General features: G+C 34.4%; 3 protein-coding genes across 5 annotated transcripts; 2 read left to right on the forward strand and 1 right to left on the reverse strand.

Annotated features, from left to right (window-relative positions):
• Positions 1-11: 11 nt before the first annotated feature.
• On the forward strand, positions 12-3,507 carry LOC106721626 (3'(2'),5'-bisphosphate nucleotidase 1). Of its 2 annotated transcripts, XM_045681852.1 has the most exons (6): positions 12-239; positions 365-484; positions 600-744; positions 1,566-1,670; positions 1,988-2,274; positions 3,205-3,507. In XM_045681852.1, exons 1-6 carry the CDS (start codon positions 120-122, stop codon positions 3,466-3,468), a joined length of 1,041 nt encoding a protein of 346 aa, XP_045537808.1. In that variant the 5' UTR covers positions 12-119; the 3' UTR covers positions 3,469-3,507. The 2 variants fall into 2 exon arrangements, with proteins under 2 accessions (XP_045537808.1, XP_045537809.1); XM_045681853.1 differs by lacking the exon at positions 1,566-1,670.
• Positions 3,508-3,540: 33 nt separating this feature from the next.
• LOC106721623 (4-coumarate--CoA ligase 1) lies at positions 3,541-8,863 on the reverse strand. Its single transcript, XM_014516602.2, has 9 exons — positions 8,550-8,863; positions 8,261-8,468; positions 7,862-8,180; positions 7,273-7,456; positions 6,892-7,037; positions 6,299-6,425; positions 5,268-5,495; positions 4,433-4,603; positions 3,541-4,104 (listed from the first exon to the last, which is right to left on the reverse strand). Exons 1-9 carry the CDS (start codon positions 8,670-8,672, stop codon positions 3,973-3,975), a joined length of 1,638 nt encoding a protein of 545 aa, XP_014372088.2. The 5' UTR covers positions 8,673-8,863; the 3' UTR covers positions 3,541-3,972.
• A 23-nt stretch (positions 8,864-8,886) lies between these two features.
• On the forward strand, positions 8,887-15,709 carry LOC106721624 (4-coumarate--CoA ligase 1). 2 transcript variants are annotated; one of them, XM_045682033.1, is made up of 11 exons: positions 8,894-8,980; positions 11,006-11,014; positions 12,444-12,609; positions 12,892-13,099; positions 13,210-13,528; positions 13,679-13,847; positions 14,098-14,243; positions 14,333-14,471; positions 14,825-15,052; positions 15,252-15,422; positions 15,581-15,709. In XM_045682033.1, the coding sequence occupies exons 3-11, from the start codon at positions 12,484-12,486 to the stop codon at positions 15,707-15,709; spliced, it is 1,635 nt and encodes a 544-aa protein (XP_045537989.1). In that variant the 5' UTR covers positions 8,894-8,980; positions 11,006-11,014; positions 12,444-12,483. The 2 variants fall into 2 exon arrangements, with proteins under 2 accessions (XP_014372090.2, XP_045537989.1); XM_014516604.2 differs by lacking the exon at positions 11,006-11,014 and having other exon boundaries at positions 8,887-8,980.
• Positions 15,710-16,332: the final 623 nt, after the last annotated feature.

Here is a 16,332-nt window from a genome sequence, read left to right on the forward strand (position 1 = left end):
ACTTCAATGTCAATGCAGCAGTCGTCAAAAACTTTATTAGTTTTGGTTGGTCAATGTTGAATTGGTTCAATGGTTAATTGCAAATTGTAAGCACCAAACGTGATTTTTAAATAACAAAAATGTCAACACCTGTTCCACTTATTGTTAAATTACTGGCTTCTTCAGTTTCTGTGGCAAATAGAGCTGGAAAAATTGTGAGAGATGTTATGAGTAAAGGGGAGTTAGGTATAGTTGAAAAGGTTTGTATTTCCTTGAAACTTAAATGTCTTAAAACTCAAATGCGTTCAGAGTTACAATATCCTGATTTAAGTACTTATAGCATTAGAAAGTATTCGTTAGTTTGGGTTTCGTTTCTTTATTGCAGGGGAAAGATGATTACCAAACCGAAGCAGACAGATCTGCGCAACGATGCATAATTGCATCACTTGCCGCGCAATATCCAAAAATAAATATTATTGGTGAAGAAGATAGTCCTGACACTGAGGTAAAAAGCCTTAGTTCATATTTGTTGTGATAAAGCATCATGAAATGTTTTATTGGAATAACAAAAGTATGTGAAAGGCGCAATTGTTTTTTTCATAAATCCTTTATTATTTAAGGGTGAAGTACCCAGCGATTGGATAGTTATAGACACAGACAAAGATGTTCTGTCTTTGGAGTGCCCTTCGAGTCTGCAAGGTGTGAAGGAAGAAGACATTGTTGTGTGGGTAGACCCACTAGATGGCACTTCAGAGTACACTCAAGGTAATATATTTATTTCAAAGTAATTATTATTATAAGTATTGCTATTTTAATAAGTTATCTTTTAAAAAAGTAGTATAAATGTTTAAACAGCAGTAGACCTTACTCAAGTTTTCAACAGTAAACTCTCAAACATTAACAATGTTGGTCAAAAGAGAATTTGAGAGTATGTGGCCAAAGATTTCCATTAACCCAAAAGTAATCACAAGCCAGGATTTTTATTTTACAGTCTTCAAATACAAATTCACTTTTCCGTTCTTTTAATACATATTCAATTATTTCACAAAGATTCTATTTTTTTAAGTGCTAAGCATTTTAAGCCACTGAAGCATGAAATGAAATAATTAAAAAAGTGAAACAAAAAATGATTTGTTGATCATGAACATTTATAACAAGGTCAAATCATTGAATCGCTTGCTAGTTACAATTAGGAAATGACATTGAACCTAATTGCTTTAGAACTGATTTCAGTTTTATTGATTTTTCACAGGCAATATTTTTTCACAATGTTTAATGTTTCAATGTATTTAGCTATATTTATTAAGTTGATAATTTATTCCTCCCAAGTAGGGTTGAAGACATGAAGGCCAGCTGTAAAAAATTAAGCCAAAATGACCCCATGTGATTATTGAGATGAGGTCAGAGAGATGATGAATATAATAATATTTTATTTCAACATGTAAGATATTTCGGAAACTAGTTTTTAATATAAATGTTATGCAAGGATTTTATAGTTTTTAATTTCTTTATTTAAAGTATAAATTTGCTAATGTTTTTCTATAGATATAATAAAAATATCCCTGAAGTTGCTTAAAATCTTCTAGGTGCCCTAATGTTGAAGAAAGATCCATGGGAAAGATGGAAAATGTATTTGACACATCCATTTATTAGTATTAAATGGTATTTAAGTTTACTGCAATCAAATTATGGTAAATGGAAAATTTGAAAGTAGTAGGTAGCAAGCTTTTTTTGTGTATTTAAACCATAAGGTCACTGATAAATTTTCTAACTCATAATAAGGACTTAAAATTGCTTTGTGCAACATTTTTACAACAAATTAAATATGTAAATAATATAATTTGTCACTGGTCTGATTGCTACTGGGTTTTATTTATGTTCATTTCTTTTGTATAATACAATTAAACACTTTAGGGATGTTTATTCTATGACTAACATTTGGACATTGCATGCAGCATGGAAGAATATTACGCAATATTTTGATAAAATAACTTCGATTTTGTTATAGGTTTCTTGGAACATGTGACCGTTTTAATCGGAATATCTGTAAATGAAAAACCAGTAGCTGGAGTTATCCATCAGCCATATTATAAGACAATAAATGGTGGTGAAAAGAAGATGGGGAGAACTATTTGGGGTTTGCAAGGTGTGGGTGTCGGTGGCTTCACTCCTGCTCCACCACCAGATTCTCTCATCATCACCACTACAAGGAGTCACTCTAATGCTCTTGCGGAGAAGGGCCTGCAAGCCATGAATGCCAGTCAGGTGTTAAGAGTTGGTGGCGCTGGTTATAAGGTAAATATTTATATTAATTAATAGAGCTTTGCAAAATTTTTGATTCCATTTCTCGCATATCTCTGTAAAAGTGTGAAAGAAATTTGAATGCAATAAAAAATAACTTTTATTTATTATGCACAGACGAAAAGAAGCCTTGAGGTCCGTTTGTATAAGTTACAAATATTAAGAATTCATGATGTAACATTAGAAGCGCTTTTACATCTTATCATAGATATTATTTATATTATATGAATTAAATAATACATGACAATGTTGTTTTATGCTATGATACAAATTATCAGTTGTTTGCTTGCGGTTAGAAACCAATGAATGCAATAATTGATAAGCAAATGTCATATCTGATTAGAAGAATTTATACTGTGTTGATAAAGTAATCAAATTTGAAGATGATGTAACTCGGAACTAGTCGGCAGTCAAAAAAATATAACACAAAACAACAACTAACTTATTTTGTTTCATGAAAACCAACATCTATATATATAAAAGAAAGTAGTGTTAGTTACATTATTTATAACTCAAGATCGGTCGAACTGATTTAGCTGAAAATTGATGGGGAGGTAGCTTATAACTAGGAGAAGGACATAGGAACCTTTTTATCTTGTGTGCATTTTTTTTATACCGCGCGGACGGAGTCGCGGGTAAAAGCTAGTATATGATGAATTAGAAAGGTTTTTAATTCAAGTACAAGGCAATATAGAGTTGATAGTGAAATCACACAACCTCAACTTAAATGTATTGTTCCATCAAGGTTATAAGTCTAAAGAATCAAATAAAGTAATGCTATTCAGGTTGTAATATAGAGAACAGGTTATTTGGCATATTGTACCAAATAATCATTTTAGTTTTTATATTTAAAATATTGAAAACCTTACTATGTATATTGTTGAGTTGGTTATGTTTCTTTTAATATGAACTGTGTTTTTGTAGGTTTTACAGCTTTTAGAAGGTATCGCATCAGTTTATTTATTCGCTACTAGTGGTTGTAAGAAATGGGACACATGCGCGCCCGAGGCGGTGTTGTCGGCGGCGGGAGGGAAGCTAACTGACATTCTCGGCAACTATTATAAATATGGAGCCTCGGAGCAAAGACTCAACAAGACAGGAGTCCTCGCAGCTGTCAACAATGACTTGCATAGTTATGCCTTGAGCAAAATACCCGAAGAACTAAAAGAATTACAATCTAAAAAGTAATTTTGTATAATTCTGTACATATGTATATAAATGGGAAAACAAAATAAAAGATTTTTATATTTTTTTGGTTATTTTATTATTTGTATCATCAACAAAAAATAATATGGAAATGTTTAACACGGAATGTAAAAATGTTCATATCTTAAATAATCTGCAATTAACAATTAGTGAGTTTGAGAGAAACACTAAATTTTTCACACGATGTCTTGTTAGTTTTATTATTGCTGCATATAAACCACATTGTAAAGCGGTTCGTGAGTTGTTTTGTTTTACTTGTACATTAACTTCAACTTGTTAGAGGTATTTTCGTTTATTTTAAATCACTTTATACTTATGCAATATATAACAATGGGAGGTATAAAAAATAAAACCATCACCATATAATGGTTCATAAAAACATGTAACATTTGTAAATTACATTTGCAAATAAAAAAATACAATAACAATGTAAATAACACAATCACTTGTGACTAGTAATTAACACTATTATTTTAATATTTATATCTACAGCTTGCTTCTAGCAATATTGTTTGGTAACAGTGTCTTAAGTTCGCGACGTAATATCTTTCCGGATGCATTCTTTGGTATATCATTGACGAATATAACTCCGCCACGTAAATGCTTTGCTGGCGATACCTGCAAATTATATAATTTTTTTTACCTAATCTTCCTGTAATCGACAGAGGAGAAGATGTACAATAAGATTTCTCATTCCAGTGTGTTCCCTCTGTTACATCCAAAGATGGGAAGGGAAAGAGGACTAAAATTAGACCATCCGCACCACACTCATCAGACGAAATGTGGAATTGCTTCCACTTCATGCCTGTCTTCTGTGTGGTACATAAATGCTGTTAAAACATTTATTATGAACGATAAATTTTAACATAAAGTTGAAATATAAGTACATAGTAACTAAAAAGTTTGTACATATATTGATTTGTAATAAAGGTAAAAAAAAATGTACCTTGCCGGCTACATATTGTACAATTTCTGTCTCGGTGACGTCAGAGCCAGGCAAGCGCACTACGAATGCTGTGGGCAGCTCGCCGGCTGCCTCATCAGGAGTGCCCACCACACCGCACTCCGCCACACCCGGGTGCTGCAGCAGCAGCGCCTCGAGCTCCGCCGGTGCCACCTTATGTCACAAAACACAATCAACCTTTCCAAATTGTATTTTATACTAGCTGGCGCCCGAGACTTCGTCCGCGCGGAATTAAAATAAATAATATAAGTCTATGTGTTCTTCCAGACTATGTTCTACATCTCTGCCAAATTTCATCAAGATCCGTTGAGTCGTTCCGGAGATACCTTCAAAGAAACATCCATCCAAACATTCACACTTATAATATTTGTAAAAACACCATCTATAACACTACCAATAAATGTTTGAAATGATGTTTACTTAGAAAATCTATTATATAAAATTCTCGTGTCACAGTTTTCGTTCCCGTACTCCTCCGAAACGGCTTGACCGATTCTCATGAAATTTTGTGAGCATATTCAGTAGGTCTGAGAATCGGCCAACATCTATTTTTCATTAAGTTTTTTTAAATGCGCGCGGACGGAGTTGCAGGCGACAGCTAGTTAATTTATAAATTAACTAACTCATCAGTAGCTAAATCGTCTTTGGTGTAGACTTCTCATACTACTTATTGAAGAATCACCTTAAAGGATTATGTGTTTCACTACAATATTAAGATTACAAGACTTTGAAATATTGGTATAACTAAAAACCTAAAAAAGATTTTATGGGCAATTTTTTTTTACGTTTTTTTTTAAATAAGTTTATATTCACTCACTTGAAATCCCTTATATTTAATAAGCTCTTTTAGCCGATCAACGACGTAGAAAAATCCGTCTTCATCGTAATATCCAATGTCTCCAGTCCTCACATACCCCTCAGAGTCAATCAGAGCATCGCTGGCTGCCTTATCTCCCATGTAACCTTGCATACGCAAAGGTGATTTTATCCACAACTCTCCTTTCTCTCTTGCAGGTAATAATTTGCCCGTTTCAATATCAATAACCTAAGAAACAATAATTACACGCAAATTAGGGTGAAATGCCTGTTCCACTGGACTCACAATTGACATGTTATATGTAAATCTTATTTCAAAGTAAAAGGAGAGTAAATCAAGTGAAAAGGTACCTTATAAACATCTAACTTTTTTTGTATATATTATAAGGCGACAAACGAGCAACTTGATTTTCTGAAATAGCGTAGTGACCACTGCCAATAGACATCTACAATTATAGATGCATTGCCTACCTTTAATTAACAGAGCAGCGGACGCACAGAAAGAGAATATTTCCCCTTCCTATACATCCCCTCCTCTGACAAATCCAAATCCCATTCCCAGCCTCTCCTTTATAATAAAAGGTGGGAAGGGGAAGAGGACTAAAATTAGGCCCCTGGTTAGAACTATGTTTTAGCTATGACCAAAAAGAATTTTATTATACTAGTTGGTAACAAAAAAGTATGAAATCACTTGGTATTGCTAAAATAGTAAAATCAAATAACTTGCACTTATAATATTGCCTCTGCAGCTTGAAAAAATGTGGGAATTTTTTTTTTCTTTTCAGAATTCATTTTAACAATACATTTACCACTAAAAATATAATAATCTAATATATAAAATTCTCGTGTCACAGTTTTCGTTGCCATACTCCTCCAAAACGGCTTGACTGATTCTCATGAAATTTTGTGAGCATATTCAGTAGGTCTCAGAATCGGCCAACATCTATTTTTCAAACCCCTATTAAGTTTTTTTTAACTGCGCACGGACGGAGGCGCGGGCGACAGCTAGTAATATATAAAACAATGTCATACCTTTATCTTCATTCCTGGAGCTGGAGTTCCACAGGAGCCAATCTTTTCTCCGCTCGTTAAGTCCACACAACATGCCATTGTCACCTCTGTTAGGCCATAACCTTGTTTTATAAAGTCTATACCAATTCTGTAATAAAAATATTACGTTTAATCAATCATCAGCTCACTATATGTTCCCACTGAGGGGCTCGGAGCCTACTCTAAGTTAGGGGTGACTAGGTCATAGTCAACCACGCTGGCCAAGTGCGGGTTGACTCCACACATATCATTAAATTTCTTCTCAGATATGTGCAGGTTGCATCACGATGTTTTCTTTCACCGTAAGAACGACGGATAAAAGTACATATGTAAATCGAAAATCGGAAAACAAAATGGTATATGGTGGGATTCAAACCCAGGACCGGATTGCAAGTCAAGTGCCACCCCTGAGCCAACGACGATATTTAATTTTAATATCTACATAGAAATTGTTTAGTTATAGTGGCTTCACTGGCAACAGAAGTCACAGTTATGGACCATTGCTACGAAGGTTGAATGGATAAAACCATAGGCCACAGTTAATCAAATAAATATATCTTGCATTGCAATATTACCTTTGGCAGACCATTTTCTGTATGTCACTGGACAGTGGAGCTGCTCCACACCAGATTTCAGTAAGAGAACTTAGATCATATTTTGTGACTAGTGGATTCTTTGCTAAGAATACTGCTAATGGTGGGACTATAGTTGTCATATTAACCTGGAATTCGTAAGTTATTTATTAGCAAAAAAAATTATTAAACTTTCCATTTACATGGATTACTAAGATAAAATTGTTGCTGGCCAGTAACAAATATTTTTAAGTATAAATAATTATTATCAGTTACCTGTGATAATTTATAACATACCTAGATAATAAAACTTATGCATAATAAATTAATTTGTAGAGATATTGGGCATTTTATAAAAAGCATATGTAAAAGTAAGAAGCTTACCTTATATTTTTGTATAGTTTCTAAAAACTGTTGTTCATCAAAACGGATCAAGAATACAACTTCAATATGCATGCACATGACTGCCATTGTTGTGATGAAGCCATAAGCATGGAACCATGGTATCAATGATAGACCAGTTTTAACAGCCTGCTTTTTGTTACCTTGAGATGCTGCTAAGTAATACCTGAATAATCATGATTTTGTTTTTTTTTTAAATGTAACATTCCATTCAACTGTGATTTTTTGTATGAAAGTGATCAGTGTCAGGCAAGTTGGTGGCACTGAGAGTGTTAAGTACCATAATTATGAACTTGCTTGAAACATATCAATAATGTAGAGTACTGTACAATATTTTTATTTATTTGAGGTGTACATTTATTTTGAATGATCCTAAAAGGTATATAAACATAATCCCTAGTTTACATTACACCAGTACAGTAAGACAGTAGCTCCCAAAATCAGTTGCATACAACTGGCATAATGTAAATATTAATTGGTACAAGTGAGTCAAAACAGTCGATCAAAGGCTAGCACTACTATCCTACTTTCTTGGAAGAAGTTAGACATTATGTTATGAGGATTAACTTACTTCATATGTGCAGATAATGTAAGAAAATTAACATGCGTAAGCATGACAGCTTTAGGCAGGCCGGTGGTGCCTGAAGAGCACATTACAGCTACAGCATCTTCAGCTCCGTTGACATCAGCTAACATAAAGTCATCTATGTCCACATGCTTCTTAACAAGTTCATTATAAAAAATTGATGGAACAACATCATACTCCCCAAATAATATAATATTTTTAACAAATGCTAAATCTTTGCTACAATCATATAAATTTTGAGCAATAATTGGCGATGAAAATATAAACTTTGGTTTTATAATTTGTAATATGTGTGTCAATTCTCCTGTAAAAGAATAAATAAACATAAATAGTGAAGTTAAATCTATTAGTCCACTTTACTGTCTATTTATAAATGTGTCATACCTGGTGTATAAGTGACATTGAGAGTGGATAATGTAGCACCACAAAAGATCACAGCATGTGATGCAACAACAAATTCGAACCGGTTCTCGCTGCTCAGTGCCACTACATCTCCTTTCTTCAGTCCAAGTGATCTGAGAGCTTCTGCCAGATTTACACTACATTGCAATAGATACTTGTACGTAACACTCTCCCCAGTCTCTGCACTTATCTATAAATAAAAAAATTCACAGTGACAATTTAAACTACATTATAATTTCAGATGAAAATATTGAATCCCTAGAGGACTAACCAGAGCAATTTTATTCTCAGCCTGTTTAAATTTTTCGTATATAAATTGTCCATAGGATAGATGACCTGGAATAAGCACTTCTTCAGGACCAGAAACGACGTTGTTGTGAATGGTAGCCGGCATTCTTAGTTCACTTTTTTAATTAATTGTTATTTTTTTCGTTAGACACTTTTATCCTGAGTGAACAGTAAAAGTACTTTAAGACTTCACACGTGATTAATAATTATCGTAATCGTAGTTAAGCAATTGATAGAAAAAAGCTTCCAACGGAGTAATTTGTGAGAAATGATCGTTAAGGTTAATTAATAAACTGATAACTGATAAAATAATCGAATTTGACATTTGGGATTTGGGAGCAAGGAAGGGAGGAGCGTTAGCAAAAGTCAATGAGTACATTACAGTTTTGAGTTAATAAGGTCGAAATACGTTAGGTAAGTTTATTTTTGTTATCAATACTTGTTAGGTACTTGATAAGATTTGGTGTTATTATTTTAGTAAAACTAAAAAGGAAGGAAGGTAAAAATGTAAATCAAATAAAATCGCGTCACGCGATGACAATGCTGCGAGCTGAAAAAAAAAACCGACTTCAAAACAAAATATTCTTAAAAAAAATTACAAAATAATATTATAATGACCACACTCGAAAGGCATAAATCTTATCTCTTCTTTATTATGTCTATATTGTACAATTATTGTAATTTCGGAGTCGGTGTCGGCCAAGGTGATGTATGATTATGTTATATCTGAGACTAACTTTTGCCCGCGACCTCTTCCGCGCAGTGTGCAGTACTAAAAAAAGCAAAGTGTATTAATTTTGCAAAATGTATTAGAACTTGATTTCGAGTTGTTGTCATTATCTCAATCGAAGAATATTATCTCTAATTGCGACTTTAATTATTGGACTATTTTTTGGGTGGTAGGTCGTAGCTATATTAATTTTAGGTGATTGCTGGTGTTCAAGTAGGTGTAAGTACGTGGTTGTAAATAGCTAGAGATTGTTGTAAGTATGTGTTGCATTGAGTTGGTAGGCCCAGATTATGTATTTTATCTGACACAGTCCTGACACTTCTTTACTATTTTTAAGTCGTTAACTAAAACTCATTCAGTTCCGGTTACCATTAACATAGGTAACACGGTTTTTCTCAGCATGGTACCTCCTGTGTCCAGAAGCAAGAAGAGAACTTCTAATTAATGCCCCAATTCGTAGTCGAGGAGCTGGGCGTTGGTAGAAAGTTTTGTACTTTAATCCAACCTAAAAACCCGAGACCTGGACAGGAATTTCAAGCCCAGAATAGTTTTATTACTCAACCTAAAACTAAAACCATATTAATACATACATACCATACCATCTGGACGGCTGGCATTCCACATCAGTGCGGTTCTCGCGAAATTTCTTGCCGCGCACGGCCGCGTTGTGGAATGGTCTGTCCTCGGCGGTATTTCCAAACCAGTACGACTTAGGGTCATCCAAGAAGCGAGCGTATATCTTTCTTAAAGGCCGGCAACGCATCTGCAATTCTCCTAGTGTTGCGGATGTCAATGGGCGTCGATGATCACTGCCACTCGGTGTTCGTGCCGCTCGTTTGCCCCCTTCTCTTATATAAAAAAAAATACAACCATTTCCAATTACTTACAAATATCAGCAACCACCTGCAATCACCTACTATTACCTGCGATCTCTTACAACCACCGACAATCGCTTGCAATCATCGACAACCACATCTGCATCTGCAATACATACACCTGCAATAACCAGCAAAGACCTCATAAATCTCCTGCAACCACTTGAATCTACCTGCAATCACCTGGATCTATCTGTAAATACCACCAAGCACCTACAATAACCCAAAACAAAAGACAACTACCAGCATCTATAAATAACTGCAAGCGCCTTCAAAATCTGCAACCACATATGAACACCTCAATCCAGCTGAAACCTCCTAAACCCACTTGCATCCACCTGTAACTACTTACTACCCACTGAAATCACCTAAAACCTCTTTCAGTCAGCAGCAATTAATTGAAACCATCTGCAACCATCTGCAACTACCCATGTGTTATTCTAGATTATTTTCTTTATATGTGCCAAATTTCAGTTCAATGTTTGAATCGTTGCCGAATAATTGAGTAAAATGTAAATAACAAAAACCTTTTCCTTTTTGAAGTCGGTTAAAAAAATGGTTTATAATGAACGATGATCATAATATATCGTCAAAGCCGCTGTGGTATTTTTACCCGACCGACAGAAGGGTAATAATTTAATTAATTGAATTGTTTTTTGTGGTGTTAAAATTGTATACTTAATTAATGATATAAATTTTAAAATTTGTTTTTTTTTATACATTCTAGCACATTATTTTTTTCAATTTATATTAAAAGTATATATAGTATGTAAATTACTTAAATTTATTTTTCATACCTTGTTGTACTTCCGTGATTGGTGTACATGCTTACAGCTCACGCGCGTAAGTTGAAATTAATTTTAAAATCTTTCAAAAAATTTTTTTCTATACTTTTATCATTTTTTTTTTGTATTGTGTAATAGATGTACGAATATTATATATAAACATAAATTAAGTATTTGTTACGTACCGATCAATAAATATTTTCTAGAGAACAGTAGTTTCGGAATTATAATTTCATCATAGAAAAACATAGATTTCTTTAATCTTTCAGTTCTCTCAGTATCATCATCCCTGTCACTATTTTTGTCACAACAGAGGTAACATTATATTTTAAGTAGTGACTTTGATCTCAGAAATCCACGGTTAGTCAAGTGTGTGGTACATTACCTTATGTATATATTGTTACACGAATAAATAATTCAACGTTGTATTTTGTTATTGTGACGTTTCATTCTTTTTAATTCTGTGACAGATGCATACGCGTAAATTTAGGGTAAATTTTATAACCTCGAGATTTGGTCTATACATATAAAAGAAAGTCGTGTTAGTTACACTATTTATAACTCAAGAACGGCTGAATCGATTTCACTGAAAATTGGTGGGCAGGTAGCTTAGAACCAGGAAACGGACATAGGATATTTTTTACCCCGTTCTCTATTTTTTATTCCGCGCGGACGGAGTCGCGGGTAAAAGCTAGTGTAATATAAAGATAAACCATTTTTTTTTCATTTCTGTCTGTCCGCAAGTCCTTGTTTGTTCCGGGTAATCTGTAAAATGGCTGGATCGATTTTGACGGGACTCTTGCTGGAAGGTAGCAGATGTGAGCGGGAGTAACTTAGGCTATGTTTTTTTCTGCGCTGATGAAACGCTTGTGACCTCTAGTAACTAATATGTTTCTGATGATATTGTTTTAAGCGAAAAATATATATGGTTTACTAAAACCAGTAGGCGTCATAAGTGATATGAACGAGATTAATCAGTCGTACGTTTTAACAATCTTGATAAGCATTTAGCGCAATCAAATTAAGCGAAATTAAGGGGTGAAGCTAGAACAATTCGCACAGAAAGTTGTTAGGATTGTTCGGAATAGCATTATTGTTATAACCTCGATAAGTCCCAATCGATTCTGCATTTGAAAAAATATATATTCAAAGTCAAATGTCCCAAAAAAAATTATTAGCATTTTCGGCAAAATGGTAAATTTTATCTATAAATTACCTGAGAACGAGTTGTAGGTCATAAAATTAGTAAATTAGCTTAAAATAGTCCAACACTAGCGGAAAACATTGCCCTCTTTGTCAGTCGGGTAATAAAAAAACTGGAGAAGGCGTTTACCTCATGAGACCCTTTCAAATTAAAAGAACAAATTTTGATTCTATTTCATGTACGACATGACATAAATAGTATATAGATGTTTCTTTTACCGTAATAATGATAAGTTACTTAAAATTTTCTTCTACGTTTTCTTTTTATTTAATTTTTTTTACAGTTTGTCAAGTTTCTGGTGCATAAGGTATACGTAAACAAAAATGGTTATAAAGAAAAACGTAGTTTACGGTGGGCCCGCATTAAACGTTCCTGCTCATCTTTCTTTCGGACAATATATTATCGACAAACTAACAGAACACAGTGTTGACGATACAAAAATTGCATTGGTAAGTTTTCAAGTTGTAATTTGTTTTCAAGGTAATACTATATTAGCATATTCTTGTAAGGTTATCGCGGTTCAAAATAACCATAATAATTAATTACAATTGTTACTTAGTTTCCGGAGCTTAATACCTGAAATCATCTCCGTGTACATGACACTAATTATCTTAGCGAAATATATTACCATATTTTAAAAGTTGTGCTAATAAGGCAGTTAAGGCGTCGAACTTAAAAAAAATTATAAAAAAAAAACTTTCTATTGTGGTTTGTTTGTATCTTTGTTTAAGGTTCATGGAGATAATGATGAAAAAATAACGTATAGACAACTTCTACACGATATAGTTAGCTTTGCTACCGGTCTGAGGCGCCATGGTGTGGGGCGCGGCGTCATCGTTGCGATGTGCAGCGAGAACAGGCTGCAGTTCATGGTGGCCACCATGGCGGCAATTTGTTGTGGTGCCACCATCACAACACTAAATCCACAATATACTAAAGGCGAGTAATATGTTATTTCTCGATCCGCTTTACGGTGATGATCTCTGCGATGTATATTATGTCGGTTTAACATAAATTAATTTAATCAACAACTATTTTGTATATTTTAGATGAGGTTATTCATGTCTTAAACATTTCAAAACCTTCCATACTAATAGCATCGGAAACAGTACTGAAACAAAACTTGGCACTGTATAAAGAGGTGGGCTGTATAAAGACATATATTCAAATGAACGGAAAACCCATAGACAGTGATACTATTCCATTTAACAAGCTATATGTGAAAGTAGAGCCACAAGGATTTGAAACTGGAGATGTGCAGGGCGCTATAGATACTCTATACCTGTTATATTCGTCAGGGACCACTGGTCTTCCCAAAGGTGTAATGTTGACGCACCTTAATACTTTATATGCTGCATCTAATTTAATGTAAGTTTACTCTATTATATTAAGGTTATTATGATATTAACGTTTATCATATTAAGCTTATGATTATTGAGAATTAATTAAGCAAACAATTGAAGTGTTACATAAAATGAAAGTTTCACTGAATGTATTTTTTTTTCTCTTTTTACTTAGGAGCGACAGTTTGCAGAGTCGGTCGCGGATGTGTTATTTGACGGTGGTGCCGTGGTACCACGCTTATGGTCTCATGACCACCATTAACAATCTTATCAACGGCAAGATGATCGTATACTTTCCCGGATTTTTTCCGGAAAAATACTTGCAAGCAATTGAGAAGTATAAGGTTATAATATAACTATTTATATTGTTAATCAGTTAATTTATAATAATAATCGGTTATTCAGGGTCACATATATTTTTGTGTGCGTCTACATCTAACGAAGAAGTTCGGTTATAAAACCGATATCTCGCTTTCGCGGCGCATTCGCCAACTATGGAATCGATGTCATTTAACGTTTCTTATAAACTAACGATCGTATCTGTAAAAGAATTCCATATTTTAAAACAATGTCAAGAAATCTCTTATTTGGCAGGTGAATGTACTATTCACGGTACCTCCTATGATGATATTTTTCGCGAAGTCTCCGCTGGTGGAGAAGTACGACATGTCGTCAGTAAAGCAAGCGTGGTGCGCCGCGGCGCCGCTCTCCACTGACACCATCAGACAAGTTTTGCGACGGTAAAATTGTTCATGTTCATATAGTTTAAATAAGAAATAAAGTAAGTATTTTCTTCTTGACTGTTGTTGCTAAAGGTTTTATTTTGCAGTTTGCCAAATTGCAAAGGTATTTTGCAAGCGTATGGGATGACGGAGACATCGACTGCTGCTACTAAAGACCCAGAGGACAACGCCACCATTCATAAGCCGGGCAGCGGGGGCCCGCCCTTACCGGGAGTTAGCGTTAAAGTATGAATTGTTTTATTTTTTAAATATTATTTCTTGGTTGATAAGAAACTTTAAGAAAATTAAAGTTATAACTTTATTTTAATTATATCTTAGTAATATTAGTAAGATGTGATTTTTTCTATGGATGGATGTTTGTTATCTCTAGAAGGATTCAACGGATCTCTATAAAAATTTTGCATAGATGTAGAACATAATGTGGAAGAATACATAGGCTAATTTATTTTTAATTCCGCGCGGAGGGACTCGCGGGCGACAGCTAGTATGTAATAATAATAAAAATTGTCATAGTTATAGCTGTGTGAGAATTTGTGCAAAACCGTTATGTCGTTATAACAATTTTTTTATTACTATAGGTTGTCGACGTAAAAACTAGGAAAAGATTAGGACCTTTAGAGACCGGTGAAATTTGTATCAAAGGTCCCGTTGTGATGAAAGGCTACCTCGGTAACGAGGCTGCTAACCGCGACATCATGGACGACGAGGGATTCCTCAAGACCGGTGACATCGGTTACTATGACCACGACGGATACTTCTTTATCGTAGAAAGGATTAAAGAATTAATCAAATATAAAGGAAATCAGGTATGATTAATAAGCAAAGAAAAGAAACTAAAATCTCATCTAAAAAACTGTAACCCTTTTGATAAGCAATCAACCTTGACACAAAAAAGTGATAAAACACGTATAAATGAAGTCTCATAGCGAAGTCTTATGTTTTTGAATAGAAAGGATCCTTGTGATTAATCAGTTTGATGATGAAGGTAGAAATGTATGATGGTAGGTACCGCCAGCGGCAGTGGAGGGTGTAGTGCTGCAGCACCCGGGTGTGGCGGAGTGCGGTGTGGTGGGCAAGCCTGATGAGGCAGCCGGCGAGCTGCCCACAGCATTCGTCGTCCTCAAGCCCGGATATAAGCTTTCCGAGAAAGAACTACTAGATTTTACCGCCACAAGGGTATGTAGGAAGCAGATAAATTTGCATATGCATATTAATTTTAATAGTGGTGATATTCGCTAATGTAACATCTGTTTAATAGACCAGTTCGATGATGAATGAAGGTGACAGTAATTGTGTTTAAGCAGATGCCTTTAAATATGTAAATTACGTTTCAGTTATCGCGCGCCAGTCAGCTACGTGGCGGCGTAATATTCGTTAATGAAATTCCCAAAAATCCATCAGGCAAGATACTGCGTCGCGTCCTCAAGCAAACATTACAAAAGAAAATGAAGAATAAATTGTGATATATTTTATTGATTTTTATAATTTTCATATGTGAATTCTTACAGAAATAATGTTTATTTATTGGTAAAGGATATTGATAAAGGAATTCATTGTTTTATTTAATTATTTCCAATTAAGTCAACATGTTTTATACAACAGAGCATCTTGAACTGAATTTAAACGTTAAAGAAACGCACACCTAATTGACACTATCGTTTTACCAAGTGCAGGACTTAATCAAATGAATGAAGGTCCGGTACCTTGGCGGCATGATTGATAACGAAGCAAAAATAAGTCGATACCCGATCACTTTATGCGGGGACATATTGCGCCCGCCAATCCAATTACCTTTAATGGATGAACGAAGTCCCAGAGCTCCATAGTGGGTGGTGCAAATTTGGAAAATTGATAATCGCTTAACCATTTTACGGTAGCTATTTTACCTTTATTTGCAGTATTATTAGTGTCGATCGCATTAAAACGGTAGGTCGAAGGATGTTCTACGTCAGAAATACAGATATAATATTAACTGGGTACATAAAAACGGGGGAATCTTCGGCTTGCGAAAGTAACAGGATTTAAAAAAAAGTTGGTAAAGTAAAACATATGAAGTGTAGTTAACTAACTCGATGAAGTCAAGAAG

The sequence above is a fragment of the Papilio machaon genome, chromosome 17 (genome assembly GCF_912999745.1).
Source record: "Papilio machaon chromosome 17, ilPapMach1.1, whole genome shotgun sequence".
Lineage (NCBI taxonomy): Eukaryota > Metazoa > Arthropoda > Insecta > Lepidoptera > Papilionidae > Papilio > Papilio machaon.

What these genes read in the sequence shown, in the direction of transcription:
- LOC106721626 (XM_045681852.1), top strand. Translation starts at nt 120, where the DNA reads ATGTCAACACCTGTTCCACTTATTGTTAAATTACTGGCTTCTTCAGTT. An exon ending in AGTTAGGTATAGTTGAAAAG is followed by an intron (nt 240 to 364) that starts GTTTGTATTTCC and finishes TCTTTATTGCAG; the next exon opens with GGGAAAGATGATTACCAAAC. An exon ending in AAGATAGTCCTGACACTGAG is followed by an intron (nt 485 to 599) that starts GTAAAAAGCCTT and finishes TTATTATTTAAG; the next exon opens with GGTGAAGTACCCAGCGATTG.
- LOC106721623 (XM_014516602.2), bottom strand. Translation starts at nt 8,672, where the DNA reads ATGCCGGCTACCATTCACAACAACGTCGTTTCTGGTCCTGAAGAAGTG. An exon ending in CTGAGAATAAAATTGCTCTG is followed by an intron (nt 8,469 to 8,549) that starts GTTAGTCCTCTA and finishes TTTTATTTATAG; the next exon opens with ATAAGTGCAGAGACTGGGGA. An exon ending in TACAATATGTAGCCGGCAAG is followed by an intron (nt 4,105 to 4,432) that starts GTACATTTTTTT and finishes TATAATTTGCAG; the next exon opens with GTATCGCCAGCAAAGCATTT.
- LOC106721624 (XM_014516604.2), top strand. Translation starts at nt 12,484, where the DNA reads ATGGTTATAAAGAAAAACGTAGTTTACGGTGGGCCCGCATTAAACGTT. An exon ending in AAGCAATTGAGAAGTATAAG is followed by an intron (nt 13,848 to 14,097) that starts GTTATAATATAA and finishes CTTATTTGGCAG; the next exon opens with GTGAATGTACTATTCACGGT. An exon ending in TACCGGGAGTTAGCGTTAAA is followed by an intron (nt 14,472 to 14,824) that starts GTATGAATTGTT and finishes TTATTACTATAG; the next exon opens with GTTGTCGACGTAAAAACTAG.